Source organism: Styela clava, chromosome 4, assembly GCF_964204865.1.
Source record: "Styela clava chromosome 4, kaStyClav1.hap1.2, whole genome shotgun sequence".
NCBI classification, from domain to species: Eukaryota; Metazoa; Chordata; class Ascidiacea; order Stolidobranchia; family Styelidae; genus Styela; species Styela clava.
The window spans coordinates 9,138,702-9,153,636 of NC_135253.1; the positions used below are offsets into that span (position 1 = coordinate 9,138,702).

The 14,935-nt window shown below is 35.9% G+C and overlaps 1 protein-coding gene across 1 annotated transcript; it reads right to left on the reverse strand.

Moving 5' to 3' along the window:
• Positions 1 to 3,955: 3,955 nt before the first annotated feature.
• On the reverse strand, positions 3,956 to 11,477 carry LOC120326519 (lysosomal protective protein-like). The gene is made up of 11 exons (XM_039392835.2): positions 11,181 to 11,477; positions 10,997 to 11,105; positions 10,267 to 10,401; positions 9,804 to 9,968; positions 9,338 to 9,523; positions 8,512 to 8,646; positions 8,144 to 8,280; positions 7,558 to 7,633; positions 4,787 to 4,879; positions 4,474 to 4,575; positions 3,956 to 4,190 (listed from the first exon to the last, which is right to left on the reverse strand). The coding sequence occupies exons 1-11, from the start codon at positions 11,366 to 11,368 to the stop codon at positions 4,107 to 4,109; spliced, it is 1,410 nt and encodes a 469-aa protein (XP_039248769.2). The 5' UTR covers positions 11,369 to 11,477; the 3' UTR covers positions 3,956 to 4,106.
• Positions 11,478 to 14,935: the final 3,458 nt, after the last annotated feature.

Consider the following 14,935-nt stretch of genomic DNA (forward strand, 5'->3'; position numbering starts at 1 on the left):
GTTTTTCAAACTGTGTGCCGTGAGAGATTCTCAGGTGTGCCGCTGAGCTTTTTGGAATTTTAGACATTGAGCCATTTGTATTACACATAGTCATGCAGACAACGGACAGCTTGTGAGAATTGTTCGGCCCGCATTATCTATTTAGATAATTTGTATTGCATTTGCCTTGTTGATGTAGTGAGAGGGATCGTCACGTTAAAATTGTATTGAATTGTTATGCTACAATGTATTTGTGGACTTCCACCTTCCACAATGTTGACTTGCGCGCTTAGTTAGGCTAGTTTTGGCTATCTACTTACAAATCCTATTTATTTATCAGTGTAAGGGCCATCAAAATAATCGTGCTATTTGAATTTTCATGGCTTTGTGTACACGGATTTTCTGCTAAGAGTGAAATTTAAAGCAAAAAAAGGTAGCGACTTCTTGTAATTGACAACGGAATGTGGTTGCGGATGGCAGCGACGAAATTTTGTTTCAAATCTTAATTTTTCTCAAAACAGGCACACGCATTGTATTAACATTTGCAGAATGAATTTGTTTAAAGCAATTTATATATTTTTTCATTTGCTGAGTGTGCTGCAAGCAAAAAAAGTTTGAAAATCACTGCATTAATTTAGGACTGATTTCAAAACCGAATGAATTTTATTCCGAGTTTTATCCCTTGCCTTGGCTTTGATCTTACTTATCATCGCTTCTCGTGCTTTTCTATGGTGTTCGTGCTATTTTAGTATTAGATAGATAAACCTCACAAATCTGCGATGCGTGAATCCTGAATGTTGATTTGAAATAGCGATTAAATAAATTGGAAATAAAGGCATTTCTAAGCCGTCGGGCCTAATAGAGGATCAGACGATAATTATACCTACGGTAATTCCTTCAAGCTTTTGGAAAAACTTTTACTGGTCATTTTTAAATCGATGCTATTTATATAACTCGAATTTTCTGATGACCTAAAATCGCCTTTTTCACAATGAAACGCCGAAAAGTCATTTTTATCAATTTTATGTTCGAGTCATGCAAGAAATGGCTAATGACATGGAGTTTAAAATCTGGGAAATTTATTTTATATACCTAATCTGGTTTGACGTTTCTAAATTTATGGAACGGTCGGTATGTTGTTTGCAAAATATAGAATTGAAACGATACGTTAAGTGCAAAGTAAAGCATCTAACCCAAAGACAACGACTTTTCAAATTTGTCGCTTTTTTCTGGTAGCTGGCGCCGTGGGGAAATCTCGCACAATTCACGATTGAGTTGGAGACGCGCGAGTTCGGTGTCCAAGCGAAGCGGCGCAGGTCCGGTGGTACCGGATAATCAAAAAGTAAAATCTCATTCGAATATTTTATTATACGATTCGTCATTCGAATATTTTGCCCAGCCCTAGTTGTTACGTGTGTTGTTGTTACGATGATTTGGTATTTTAAATACGTGCTTAAGTTATGTTGCTATTTTAACTTGCGTTGTTTGTGTGCGGCTCTTCCCAACTTTGAGGTTTAACATTTGGCCCTGGGACTAAAAAAGTTTGAGAACCACTGACCTAGACACTTGCCTGGTTATATGTTACACGCAACTTTAAAAATGGCCCTTTCCCAATCCACTATTTTAAAGCTGTTTTTAATGATAATTTAATCTCTCATCTTGCAGAACACTCCAAGTTGTATTTAGAACGGAAAGTCGGACTTATAGTTTGACAAAATATGAAGTCAGTCAGTCAGTAGTTTATTTTATCACATACCAAAAGTACACAATGGACAAAAATAATTACGAAGCATACATGAACAAAAATACGTTTCGGTGTGAAGGGAGACGCGATAAACCAGTGAAGGTTATCAAGCAGCGTCACCCTGGAGTAAAGTGGGTGTTTATGCTTGAAAGCAAAGTATGAGTTCAAAAAAAAATATATATATTATGTTGTTGATGATAAATCTTGCTATGTACCTGATTTTTATCATTGCGAAATGCGAATAGGGTTGGCTATTTTAAATGGAATAGTAAATTTTTGGAATCGGTCCGGACGAAAATTTCCAAAGTGACTATAAACCAAACGGATTTTATAGTCACTTTGAATCGCCGCCTTCTTTTTTTTTTGTTCGCTAAAAACCTAGGTCGGTCATTTTTTTGTTGAAGCATATAAATATATTTGGACATTTTCTATCAATAAAATAAATACGTAGAAGCGGATTTCGCTCGTTGTATAGACAAGTATAGCAAACAATTATGATCGGAAATAATAAAAAAAATGGTTTGAAATGTATTTACATAAACTGGAGAAAGAAGCTTTTTCCGGGACTCCGAGAACATATAGTCCATTTTCGTTGTGAAGTGGATTAATGTTGGTGTTCATTATTAGTAGTTTCATTGCAGTAATGGGGGTTTCAAGAAATTTACTCATCGCCTTTCTTATATGATGTTGTTCCCGAACAACGTCACAGAACTTGATGATGACGTCATCATTCTCAGTATATATGCTATTGACATCGTAAATACTTCATTTCAATACAAAATAATTTTGAATGAAAGGGTTACGTTACTGCCTGAATTTAAATTAGAAAAACTGCGCAATAATGTTTCATACCAGAACTTCATAAATTCACATGAATGAGATGTGTAGAACAATAGTAATAGACTTCTCTTCAGTATAAGATAGGATTTACATATATATTTATCCCGGGGAAAGGAAAGCCGATAAGATCGCTTAATCATATGGCGAACCACGGCCCCTTGTTCGGTTACCAGTCCATGTCCAGTATTGAATTAGTTAGCCAGTTATTTGTTTTCAGATGCATAGATTTGATGGCGGTTACGTGAACCCCCCTACGGCGGCGAGGAGTCCAGCGATTCTTTCGCACATAATTACCCCCTGCCTAGGGGATTCGAGACCGCGCATGGGAATCAGAGGTGCGGATGGTGAGCGTATTCCTAACGCTCAGCACGATGCGCCACAATGCCGAAAAGCTCAAAAAAATAGATGGGTAATGAAGGACTCGAATAAGTTTGTGGAGCGTTGTAGGACAGGGGTCGGCAACTTTTTGTCGCTCGTAGGCCAAAATTAAAATCTTGGCAGGCCGGACATATTTTTAGAAATTTAAAAACCGAACGGATGGCCAGTGAATCACAATGTTTCCACGCTGATCAGACGTTGAAATTTTGAACAGCGCGCGAAGATTGTGACAACTCGTGAACTCAACTCAGTCGTCTTACTGAAAGCTAACAATTTACAAATGGCATTTAATGTGACACTCGTTGTGAATTTTTTCGCATGGTCAAATTTTGATAGAGATTTCCTTCAAGAAGATACTTCAAGCAAGCATAAATCAAGCAGTGATACACCTCTCGATTAGGATATATATATATATATATGGATTTTATTTTCTCATTGCATTGCATCTCAAGAAGCTCTATTCAAATATTTGCTGCGCCATTAAACCATTAAACCCTCTGCAATCAGCATCAACTTTTCTGCGTGTTGCCATTTGTATAATTATAATTAAATTGTCGGCTCGTTAAACGAGTAGCTGTTGACACTAAATTGTTAGGTTATAGAATAATCTACACGTCTCACAATAAATTGTGTTACGTAAAGAATATGATCAACTCCTCGAGCGTGAAATATAAAATTAATTCATCATCAAAATAGCCTTTTTGTCGATTTAATTCAATGAAGCATTGCGGGCGGGATTATTATACTCCGAGGGCCGTAGGTTGCCGACCCATGTTGTAGGACGTCCAGTGACTTCAAACAAATTTTTACTTCGCCGAGAACTCGTTCAAAAAATTATCTCATGTTATAGCGCACGCGTTTTCTAAACAAAACTTCAAAACTATCACTACATTTGACCAGGAATGTCATTTAACAGTCAAAATAATTGGGACTGTTAAAGGTCAGTCAACCGATTGACCAGTTGGTCATTCTTAGCCCTATATAGGTATATTTTCAACATCTCCATAATATATTTCCAATGTGTTTTACATTTATTGTCCTTGCAATTGCAAAAGTTCATTGAACAATAGTTTTTTTATAGAATTGAAAATGGTTTCAATATAAATATTGTCAATATTTAGAAATGTCTTATTGTCTTGGCACATGAGCAGTAAAAATATCCCCATCATATCGGCTCATAGTCTAGAAATTTTGTCACCACTTGGAATGCAGCAGGTGGAATATCAGCAGGAACCATGTGGCCTGCACCCTGTGAATTAAAAAGAGTTATTAATTATATATCGATCACGACATTTTGCAAACACAGTAGTAACGTGACCGGTTCGTGAACGAAAACGTCAAATTTGCTAGCAAGTGAATCGATCAATTTAAATCTTAATATAGTTTACCTACAGTTTTGTTGATTCGCCAGATAGTTAGCTGACAGGGCCCATGACATTTTAGGAAACGGTTCTGGCTGCCTATCAAATACTACCACTAGGTAAACCAGTATTTATACAGAAAATACATTAAAGCTTGTGTATCAATATTACTTTTACGGTTAGAAATGTGAGCTTATGAAATTCTTTAACAAATCCGCCAATTTGCTCCGTTCCACTTTTTTCCAGATTCCAAGTTCTTCTCTCCATTGTAATCTGTGTTGTAAAATTAAAATATTTTAATTCGTGACAACACGCGAACAACACCTAGACTGAGGAGAGAATCAACCATCAAAATTGAATGAAACATATTTTCCCTTTCTCCTTACCAAAGCATTATACATACTTTCTGTAATGATATTAACAATTAGCCTAATCATAAAGCCAATGTTCATGTTATGAGTATTGACTGGGTCGCTGCGTCTACCTTATATCCGAGATCATCTACGAACTTTTCTCCTCCCATATGATTGCATGCCATGTCAACATCTCCGAAATACAGCAGCACTCTAATGTCATCCTGTACATGTAACATTAAAAATTCAGAAAGGCTGTTACACAATTTATGGGCCAGTATGGGCCACGCCGTCTAGTACTCTAGAGATTTAGGCATATAAATACTTAACTTGCAATTTTGTACAAAATGTCATACGATAAAAGTTATATCGTAAACACAAATTGTTATATTGTTGTGTAGCAAATTAGAACAGAAGTTTATTTTCATTATCATCTTCTGTTCTGTCGTTTACATTCCTGACTGCATTATATGATCTATATTTCATTTTCAACTAACAAACAGCAAATAATAAGTATGCTACAAGCAGTGCCGAGTGCACCATTAGCCAAGGTAGGCTGAAGCCTAGAGGACTCTAGCTTTGCCCCCCATTTTTCTAAATTTGAAAAACTACCACTTAATCTTAACAAAATATAGTAAATTAAATAGACAGATGATAAAATATTGACATGTAGCTATATATACTTACTTATCTAAGCAAAAACGAATATAAGAATTATTACATTTGTTTTACAATTCTCGATATTTTTCTGACCCGTTTACTACAAAAAAATGATAATTTTTTATCAGGTATTACTTATCGATCTTAAGATCGGTAAGTATGTTGATAGGTATTTGTCTGTCTGTCTGTTTGTTTGTCTGTTAGATGAACGCGATATCTCACGAAGGCGAGGTTGAATCTGCTCCAAATTTAGCATGTGCATTCATCATATCTGGGACCAGAGGATTGACTGTTGATTTGGGATGAATCGTGTCGTAGAAGTAGCGAGTTATTGATTAATTAGTGATGGGACACGCGGTGTCACTATAGAGTCATTAATCGAAACCGCAGTTTCGATCGATAAGTCTTCGGTCTCCGACCGATATTCTCGTTTTTTATTTATTAGCAATTGGGGCCACACACACCGTCTTATTACAGCTTTGAGTTTTAGGTGTTTTTGAATTCAACTTACACCATCGAATCTATTTGGGTTATTCAAAAGCCTACGATGGCATCATAATGCATTCAATTTACTTTGTGACGTCATTGCTAAAGAGAGACCGCAAAATGAAATAGCCGAGGGGCATCTTATCCTCTACATCCGGCCCAGGTTGCAAGCGTGTATCATAATAGACCAGCGTTTTCCAACCCTTTTTGGTCGCGGACTTTTTTCTCACCGGCGAAAACCTTTGCGGACTCAATGTGCGTTTATTGCAACCGCACTCTGTGTGAAGAAGCAATAAAACCAAACACTACCGAATTTTATTGAATCAAAATCGGAAGTTGGGCGCAATTACGCGTTCGTAAAAAAAACCGACTTTTTTAGTGTATAATGAATGGCCTTTTCTGTCGCCCAATATTTAATCCATGACAACAACGAGAATTTAAAATGTCTCTCTATTTTAATTTAATTGTGTTCATGGTAACTTGCCGTTGCGTCGACTTACAAGATGAAAGCATTACTTCTTTAAAATGCCACAGCAATCTACGAATATATTAATTTGAGAATACATTGCGCGATTATATTTAGTTTTTATACATATTTTTTGCGATCTTGCAAATTTGTTACCGCCTGCTAACTGCTATAAATTTCCAGAAAGTACAACTTGATTTAGTACTTATTAAAAATATATGTATATTAGTAAATCAAAAATACACATTCACCGCCTTGCTTTATTATTAATTTAATTGTGATCTGCGTCGCATTTTAATCTTCGGTTGTGTTGACGAAATAAATGCAATACTACTCGGAAAATATCATGACAATCAGTGGACACAAAAATGTGTGGTAAAGTGCCCGATTATTTTGTTTTGATTCGTATTTTTGTGAATTCAACAAATCTGAGATGTCCGTACAGCAGTTACTGCGCTCCAGTACTTTACGTACTGATGTGGAGGCCATGAAACAAAGAATCCTAAGGAAAAACGCCCTGGTACCAATGACATTGAACATGTCGTTGCTGGTGCGTATACTACGACAGCACCCGAAATTTTGCGATTTGCAATGTCAAAAAAGTGTTTTTAATCGGTCGCGGATCATCAAAAAAAAACTTATGGTGTTACAATCGTTTGTTTGGGCGACGCACAATTGACCTGTCGCGTCACCTGTCACCAAATTTTCGAATAGTAAATTGCTATTCTAATAGTTGAATATTGGAATATATGCCCAGCCCTACTCAGTAACCAGTAATTATTGACTCGATTAATGTTACGTGAATAAACTTTCTTTGTTTTATGTAAATTCCAACGTAAATCGTAACTTGGTTGATAGTTAAGTTTCGCAAAAACGTTTGCGGCCCGCAGTGAATTTCTGGCTCGTTGCGCACTCATTCAAACGCTCCGCGGACTCATTTGAGACCGCGGACTCGGGTTGGGAAACACTGCAATAGACGGAATATGGAATAAGTAGCATTTCATAAAAATAGTAGGCTTACTTTTATTCCAGATTAGGCTTCGCATAGCTGACTACTTCTCAAAATATTTGCTTTCCGACCGACCCCAGAGAAGTTAGAAATAGGGATGGACATGTCTCGTTTAGATTTGGCTTTGTATATTCGCTTTATAAGTTTGAGGAAGATAATATATATTTGGACAAAATTTTCAGATTTTTAGATATCGATGTTTGCTCCTAAACATTATGTCGCACAACAGTAATTTTTTTATAACTACCTAAAAATGCACATGTGTTTTATTATGTTCTTACCATTTCTTCAAGAATTGTTTTGATGAAAGGTGAAACGTCTTTGTATATCTTCTTATATTCTCTGTTGACATGATCACTGAGTAAAAATATAGGATTTAGTGAAATCTAAAAGACATCTTCTCACGCAACACAGCTAACTTTTCAAACTTCGTCGAAATATAATCAACAGTTTCAACTAATCTACTATATTTAAAATTTATTGGACACTGAGCGGCGAACATCCCATTCTGTATTATTCAACTCAAACTATTTAACTTGTCCTATTATGGTATACGTACACTGGTGTTATATTGGGCCTAAGTATAGTATAGTTAAATTATTCTGTAAATGATAACTCGTAATGTGTTAATTCCGTAACTCGTAATGTGTAAAATTGTTAATTCCAAATATAGAGCTCTTGGATTCTCCGAAACATATACAAATTTAACTTGTTTTATAAATCAGAGATGAGAAATCAGGTAATTTTCTCCTCTGATACCAATAATTGCACAAGTACTGTCACCTAGTTTTATTCTCTCGGTTAGTAATACGAACAGTTTTCAATATATTCTGCAATCCTAGATAAAATAAACTATCATGAACAAACCTGCAGATTTGCCATGTTGTTTGTTTAACATGTATAGCTTGTTGGACATCGTTTCTGTTCAGATATTTTGTTATGAGAGATGCGTTGGAGCACGGAGGGACGAGAGTTAGACGTTTTGGATCTAAATCTAGACCCATCTATAAAAAAAAATTACAAATAAGTTTAACAAATTAGTTGTATAGATTAGATGAATAATAACTTATAAGTGTTGCCGAAAAGGCACACAACAGGTTCAGATTGGGCATTTGGCCGCATACATTGAAGAAAATTACAGGAAGATTGGGGAACGAATTTTCCATTTTTTTTATTTGAATACGAAATCTAAAAACAATTGTTGGTATTCTAACTTGCAAATGTTTAATGCTCACCTTCATATAAAAAAGATTTTTGTAATAGTCTCTGAAATATCTCATACGATTCATCTGTGACGGAGTTGCACAGTCTCCATACAGATTATAAACATTCAAACCGTTGTTGGTAACGAGTTGCATCACTTTCATCACCTACGATCAAAAATTAATATTGTAACTAAATATGCTGTAATAGGATCACCACGATTTCATTAAATTCGTTAGTTTTCCCATCTAGAAACGATTTATTTATTTCGTTAGGAGTTTCGTTGGAGTCGTTGAGTCAAAGTTGCAAAACCATTATAAAACTTTAATTAGTTGATTACAGAGTACAAGAGAAGTAAATGGTAATTTGAGTCGTAGTTTTTTTTACACGTATTTTAACATAAGCCTAGTCTATGCACATTTAATGTCACAGAAACACTACCAGTTATATGTGAACTGCAACCTCTCTTATACACTTTCAACATTGTTCTGATTAGAATAAAACGATAACATGAGAGCGACGCTCAAATGTATGAACACGAAAGCCAAAACGAAGTAGTACGGGTATGCAACCTGTCACAGTAGACAACAGATCCGCACTCTTTACTACTTCGCCTGACGAACAGATCGCGATCCGATAGCCGATAGAGCCCACAGAAATTTTGAAATAAAGAAAAGTACTAGCCTTCTAACGAAAAATACAATCTTCATTCACTGAGAACTTCAAAGCAATTGATCCAGTAGTAGCAATTTTTCTTATAACAACAAGAAAAAGAATTCTATCAACAACAACAACATAATAACAAAACGATCCATATGTACATTTCGTGTCCGAAAATAATATTCTGACAACACAAACCTTGAATATACAATGCTCTTCGGAAAATCGGAAGAAAGTGCATCGATCTGGTCTGCCATCATCACAGCAATTTTCCATCAATTCATCCCAGAGTGATTTTCCAAACAGCCCGTGATAGTATGCGTAAAACACAAGCGATTCATCATTTACCCGTTGGTTTAGTAATCCATTGCCAATTACAAGACCCTAAATGGTAGCCGAGTATCAACATGTGTGCAATCTTTCCCAAAAATTATTTATCGAAATCTTCGCGATGAATCCTTGTCATGATAAGCCCGAAAAGGCCTATTCGCATGCAATTAATTAGTCAACTAGAATAAAGATCACTATTCCTCGAAGAAAACAGCGAAATACTGTTTATTCTATATGAAAAATTACTCTCAACATTGTCGGAGAAATTAAACAAAATCAATTATGAAGTCTTTTGATAGAAATTATTATAGATTTTAGTACACAACATAACTACCTTGATTTTGTCTATAAGAGGTGAACCAATATTTAGCATTGTCGCAACAAGGGTCGGGATGTAAACACCGGCATAACTCTCCCCGGTAATGTAAATATCACAATGTCTCAACGAATTAAACTTTTCAAAAAAGTTCATGATCGCTTTTTCTACATCTTCTGCAAACTAAAGAAAATAATAATTTTTGTTTAATATGGGATAGCCTCTTAAGACTCTACGCACTGATAACAACGACTTTTCCAAATACAAAAAATAGCCCAAAATTGTTAAAATGCTCATAAATATCCCGGCAATCACACCTCATTTGCTGAATTCAACCAGCTGTCAAGGTCATCTCGTAAATCTGATTGTCAGATTTTCGATACTATTCACACTAATTCATCATTTGCAATTGTCAATATATGTCTTGCAACAAAACTAAGTATTAAAAAGTGATTGATTCTCATACTAATAGTTATTTCACCGTGTCATCTGTGATGGGATCATTTGGTGAGCCGTATGAAAACCCGACACCAACCGGTGCTTCAATATATAGCGTGTGCGCTAATTTGTTCCATGAGTAATTATTTTTCTCCAATTGTCCACTATCTCGGTCGAACTGAAAAATATCAATAATACCAATTTGTGTCATGTCAAGCAGCCTCATGTTTAAGTAAAACATATCATCTAAGTACGACAGAAACCACAACTATTTGTGTGTCCTCCTTGTTTCGCTTCAACTCAATTTGGAAGTTGTCACAACAATTATCAATACTGACAAATGTCGCATTATTATTTTCATGAATATCTTTTTAAACAAACGAGAAAAATAAAAACTTTTGCAGAAGAAATCTTTTATCCTGTGCCAGACAAATCTAAGTTTCACTTGGCCCGGAACCTTTGTAATTTAATAAAACATGCTGAGGGACGCGTTCTACTGAAAAAATGCATTGTAATATCGTTCTATTTGTCTCTTTTCCCGAATCATTAACTTGTTGTGTTAAGAGTTTTAGTTAATACTCATTCGTAATACATCGTAGATATGCTGCATGCATTATCATTTGGGCTTATTGCGTCTAGCAATTGAGTTATAAAATGTAGTAGGTAACTGGCATGGAAGCTCCAGATTGACAGCTCTTCTAGCAATGGCATAAATCAATATGTTATTTATAATGCATATAAATACATATATATATTATTTAATAAATAGTTACCTTAAAAGGACCATGTTCAGCAAACAAGCCATCCATTGAACTACAACCCGGTCCTCCGTTAAACCAAATAATCAAATTGTCACATGTTCCACTTTCACATATATTCAACCTAGAAAAAGACATATCTTTACCAAAAATTGTAACTGTTAAGTAATTCATTATTTTCCTCATAAAATAAACAAACCAATAATGAAGTTTCTTGTCTTTATTAACATCAAGATATCCAGAATACATAGGAAAATCGGGAAGAGTTGGAACGCCGGGCAGACTTTTGATTCGATCGGCTTCAACAGATTCCGCTACATTTTCTGCGAATCGCAGTAATGCGAGGATGGCTAATAACGATAACGTACGAAATGGATGTTGACACATAGTGACTTGGTATCAAAACATTCAATACAGAAAGTAAAGGTTTATTTAAAATTTACTAAAATTAAATCAAAACGTTAGGTTGTTTTCTCATTCATGGTTAAATTCTTTATCCCCTACTGGCCTACATCTTACATGAACCATCGCCGTAATGATCTTCACAATTTCTAGTTAACAAAAACAAATGAAACAATACAAATATAAAAGCTTATCCCTTTCCGACTATAAAAATCTCGTATTGCGCACCTCCGAATCACTGAGTAATGCTACAATACATACTTCAATTTGCTATCATACTTTTAACTAGAACGATTTTCCGAAACATTAAAAATATTTATCGTGGCGTAGGAATTCCTTGACGACTTTTATTCCGAAGACGTGAAGGATTAAACTTTTTGACCTGGAAATAGCGGATGTCATTGAAATGCAATCGGCAGCAAAACGACAAACAATCGGAACGTTCAGTACAAAAATAGTTCATAAAGCGAATTGAATTCACTGAAATTATTTCGTTGACAGCTTTAGTTCTTAAGCCATTTTAATCAAAAAAGCCTTTCTGGATAGAAAGTGAACCTCAGATCCTTTCCAGCTCGATACTTGAACTTGGTCGATGTCGCTAGAAGGCTATCCTTATTATTTTTTCTCGTGGTCCTATGGGACCTGATTATCATCTCATAATTATACAGATAAAGATAAATGATACAGATAAAGATCAACGCGTAGTACTCAAAAACAAACCTTTATGTTAACGCCACCAATTTTAATCAAAGCACCAAGGATGTTTTGAGTAAGTATTTTTTCAAATTCCCAATGATGTTGTACAAATGTAAGAAAGAATGACAGCTCAAGTCGCGAGTAATCTTGCTCCCGGACCGTCGTCTTTTGTTGTGTATTAAGTTTCGGAAGAAATGGTTAAAAACGAAGTTTTTAGTCTGACATAAAGTTTCACGTCATTCAGTAATGTTACATAGTCAGAGTCCTAAGCTTTAACATCAACGGAATTTTGCATTTATAAGTTTTACTTATTGAGAAATATATACGAGATGCATTATTAGTTATTACACTTTTTATAAAATTCACCAATAGGATAAATGCAGGTTCTTATCAAGTACAGTTGTATCGAATATCTAAATTATGAAATATATAATTACAGATAAAAATGACTTTTTATCACATAAAAAAGTTATTAGAATTATACACACCGTGATTGATTAATATAATAAATACCATCCGATCTGGCTTTCGATATGTGAATCATATTCCTGCAAGCGCAAGAATATAACAAAATTTAGTCCATGACACCGGTCCCCTTCTCTTTATAGCAAAATCAAGTGATATACTGTGTTTCTCGAAAATAAGACAGGGTCTTATTTCATTTTTCTGTCGAAAAATAGGACGAGGGCTTATTTTGGGGGATGGCAGTTTCGTTATATAAATTCATAAAATAGTATAAGGGATACCCATCATAATCCAGTAAATCTGACTAAAACACATAATTATACCCCACGCAGAATAATCAGAGGTGCGGTGGCGAGCGTATTCCAAACGGTTAGTTAGCACAATGCGCCTTTGGTACTACTTCGCTTTTCCTTTCGTGTCCATATATTTGGGCTTTGCTCTCTTGTTTCCGTAACAATGACCAATCAGCACAAGTAAATGATGACGTAACAAATAAAATTTGTGCAGCCGCTCAGACACTTTGCACGCAGCTTTCAATAATATTACCGAAACAGTTGCGATAGACTATGCCGCAGGGGTCGGGAACCTTTTTGGTCAAGAGAGCCCTAAAATATACATATTTTCAATTGCATTTCCGTGCGAGCCATATAACATTTCTTCACTTAATCAGGCCTGAAACGTTTACTCAAAAGTCAACACATTCCATGTCAATATACATTTAATGTGACTTCTGATGCTGCATGTTGTCGCTGCGGGCCTTGAACGGTTGCTCACATGCAGCCCAAGTTGAAATCTACGATACTCATCACCCTTTTTCGTTTGGGCATCTCCGTAGTATTTCAAAACTCTATCGCTTTGTGATGTCACAATATATGTTCCAGAATCCCCATGTTTTGTCACAATGCCTGTCTGGTAATTCTCTTACATAACATAGACATGCGCTGGGCCCGCGTTGTCAAACGTATTGGGAATTTTTTGCCAAATTTGGCCATAAAATAGTTTGAAGTCTAGTAACAATAGTAAGCTTAATCTTAGAATAATATATTTTTCTGGGAGCCATATGCCCTCACCAAAAGAGCCATATATGGCTCGCGAGCCATGGGTTCCCGACCCCTGCCTATGGGCTAAAATCAGCCATCGGCGGGGCTGGTAACGGTTAATCGATTTTAGATGGTTAACGGTATGACCGTCAACTCAGTCACAAATCACCTTCATTCTGTACAATTTTTTCAAAACTAATCAGCTCATCGCAAATTTATCCTGTGGCGTTTAATTCCAATGAATACCAGTATCCCTAACTGTATTATTAGACACCAGAAAAAAGTTTGAAAAAAATAACTGAAGTACTAGTATTGTCGATTGTAAAAATTTGACAAATATAGGTTCAGAATTAGTTCCGGTCAGAATACGAGGTGGGGCTAAAATGAAACGGGATTGTCGTCACAGATTGCGCAACATGATTTACCACCGGTAATCAGCACTTTTACAGTGTGGCGTAATATGTGTTCTTTGTTTAACAGCTGTTTTGACACAACATCGCAATTATTTTTGCTTTTTAGGAGCCATAGGTGAATGTGATTAATTGCTTGTTGAAAAAAATTGCTTTGCGAGATCTGATTGAGTTTTTTGGCGATAGGGGGTTCAATTGCAGAATGACAATTGAGCGAAGAATTAACATTAAATTTTGTGTCAAACTCGGAAAAAACGGCGAATGAGACTTTGAAGATGTTGCGTGATGTTTATGAAGATTTTTCCATGTCCAGAACAAGAGTTTTTAAATGGCACAAGCGATTTGTGGAAGGCAGGGAAGATGTTGAGAATGATCCAAAGTCAGGGAGGCCCTGCACTTCTACAACTGATACCAACACCAAAAAGGTTCGGCAGTTGGTTCGCAGTGACCGTCGCTTAACAATTCGCGTCATTGCCAAATAAGTTGGGATGGACAAAGCAACGGTCCGCACTATTTTGGTTGACACTTTGGGAATGCGAAAGGTCTGTGCCAAAATGATGCCAAAGGCTCTTGAGTTGACTGAGGAGCAGAAAGCTCAACGATTGCATGCATGCCGAGTTGACATGCATTTTTCCAAGTTTGACACAAAATTTAATGTTAATTCTTCGCTCAATCGTCATTCTGCAATTGAACCCCCTATCGCCAAAAAACTCAATCAGACCTCGCACAGCATTTTTTTTTCAACAAGAAATTTATCACATTCACTTATGGATCCTGAAAAGCAAAAATAATTGCGATATTGTGTCGAAACAGCCGTTAAACAAAGAACACATGTTACGCCACACTGCAAAAGTGTTGATTACCGATGGTTAATCGTGTTGCGCAATCTGTGACATCAGTCCCGTTTCATTTTAGCCGCACCTCGTATATTGTTCACGATT

Coding starts and splice junctions, on each gene's coding strand:
- LOC120326519 (XM_039392835.2), bottom strand. CDS start 11,368: ATGTGTCAACATCCATTTCGTACGTTATCGTTATTAGCCATCCTCGCA. Junction 10,402..10,996: donor CTGAACATGGTCCTTTTAAG/GTAACTATTTAT, acceptor GATATTTTTCAG/TTCGACCGAGATAGTGGACA. Junction 8,647..9,337: donor AAGAGCATTGTATATTCAAG/GTTTGTGTTGTC, acceptor TTTTGATCGTAG/GTGATGAAAGTGATGCAACT.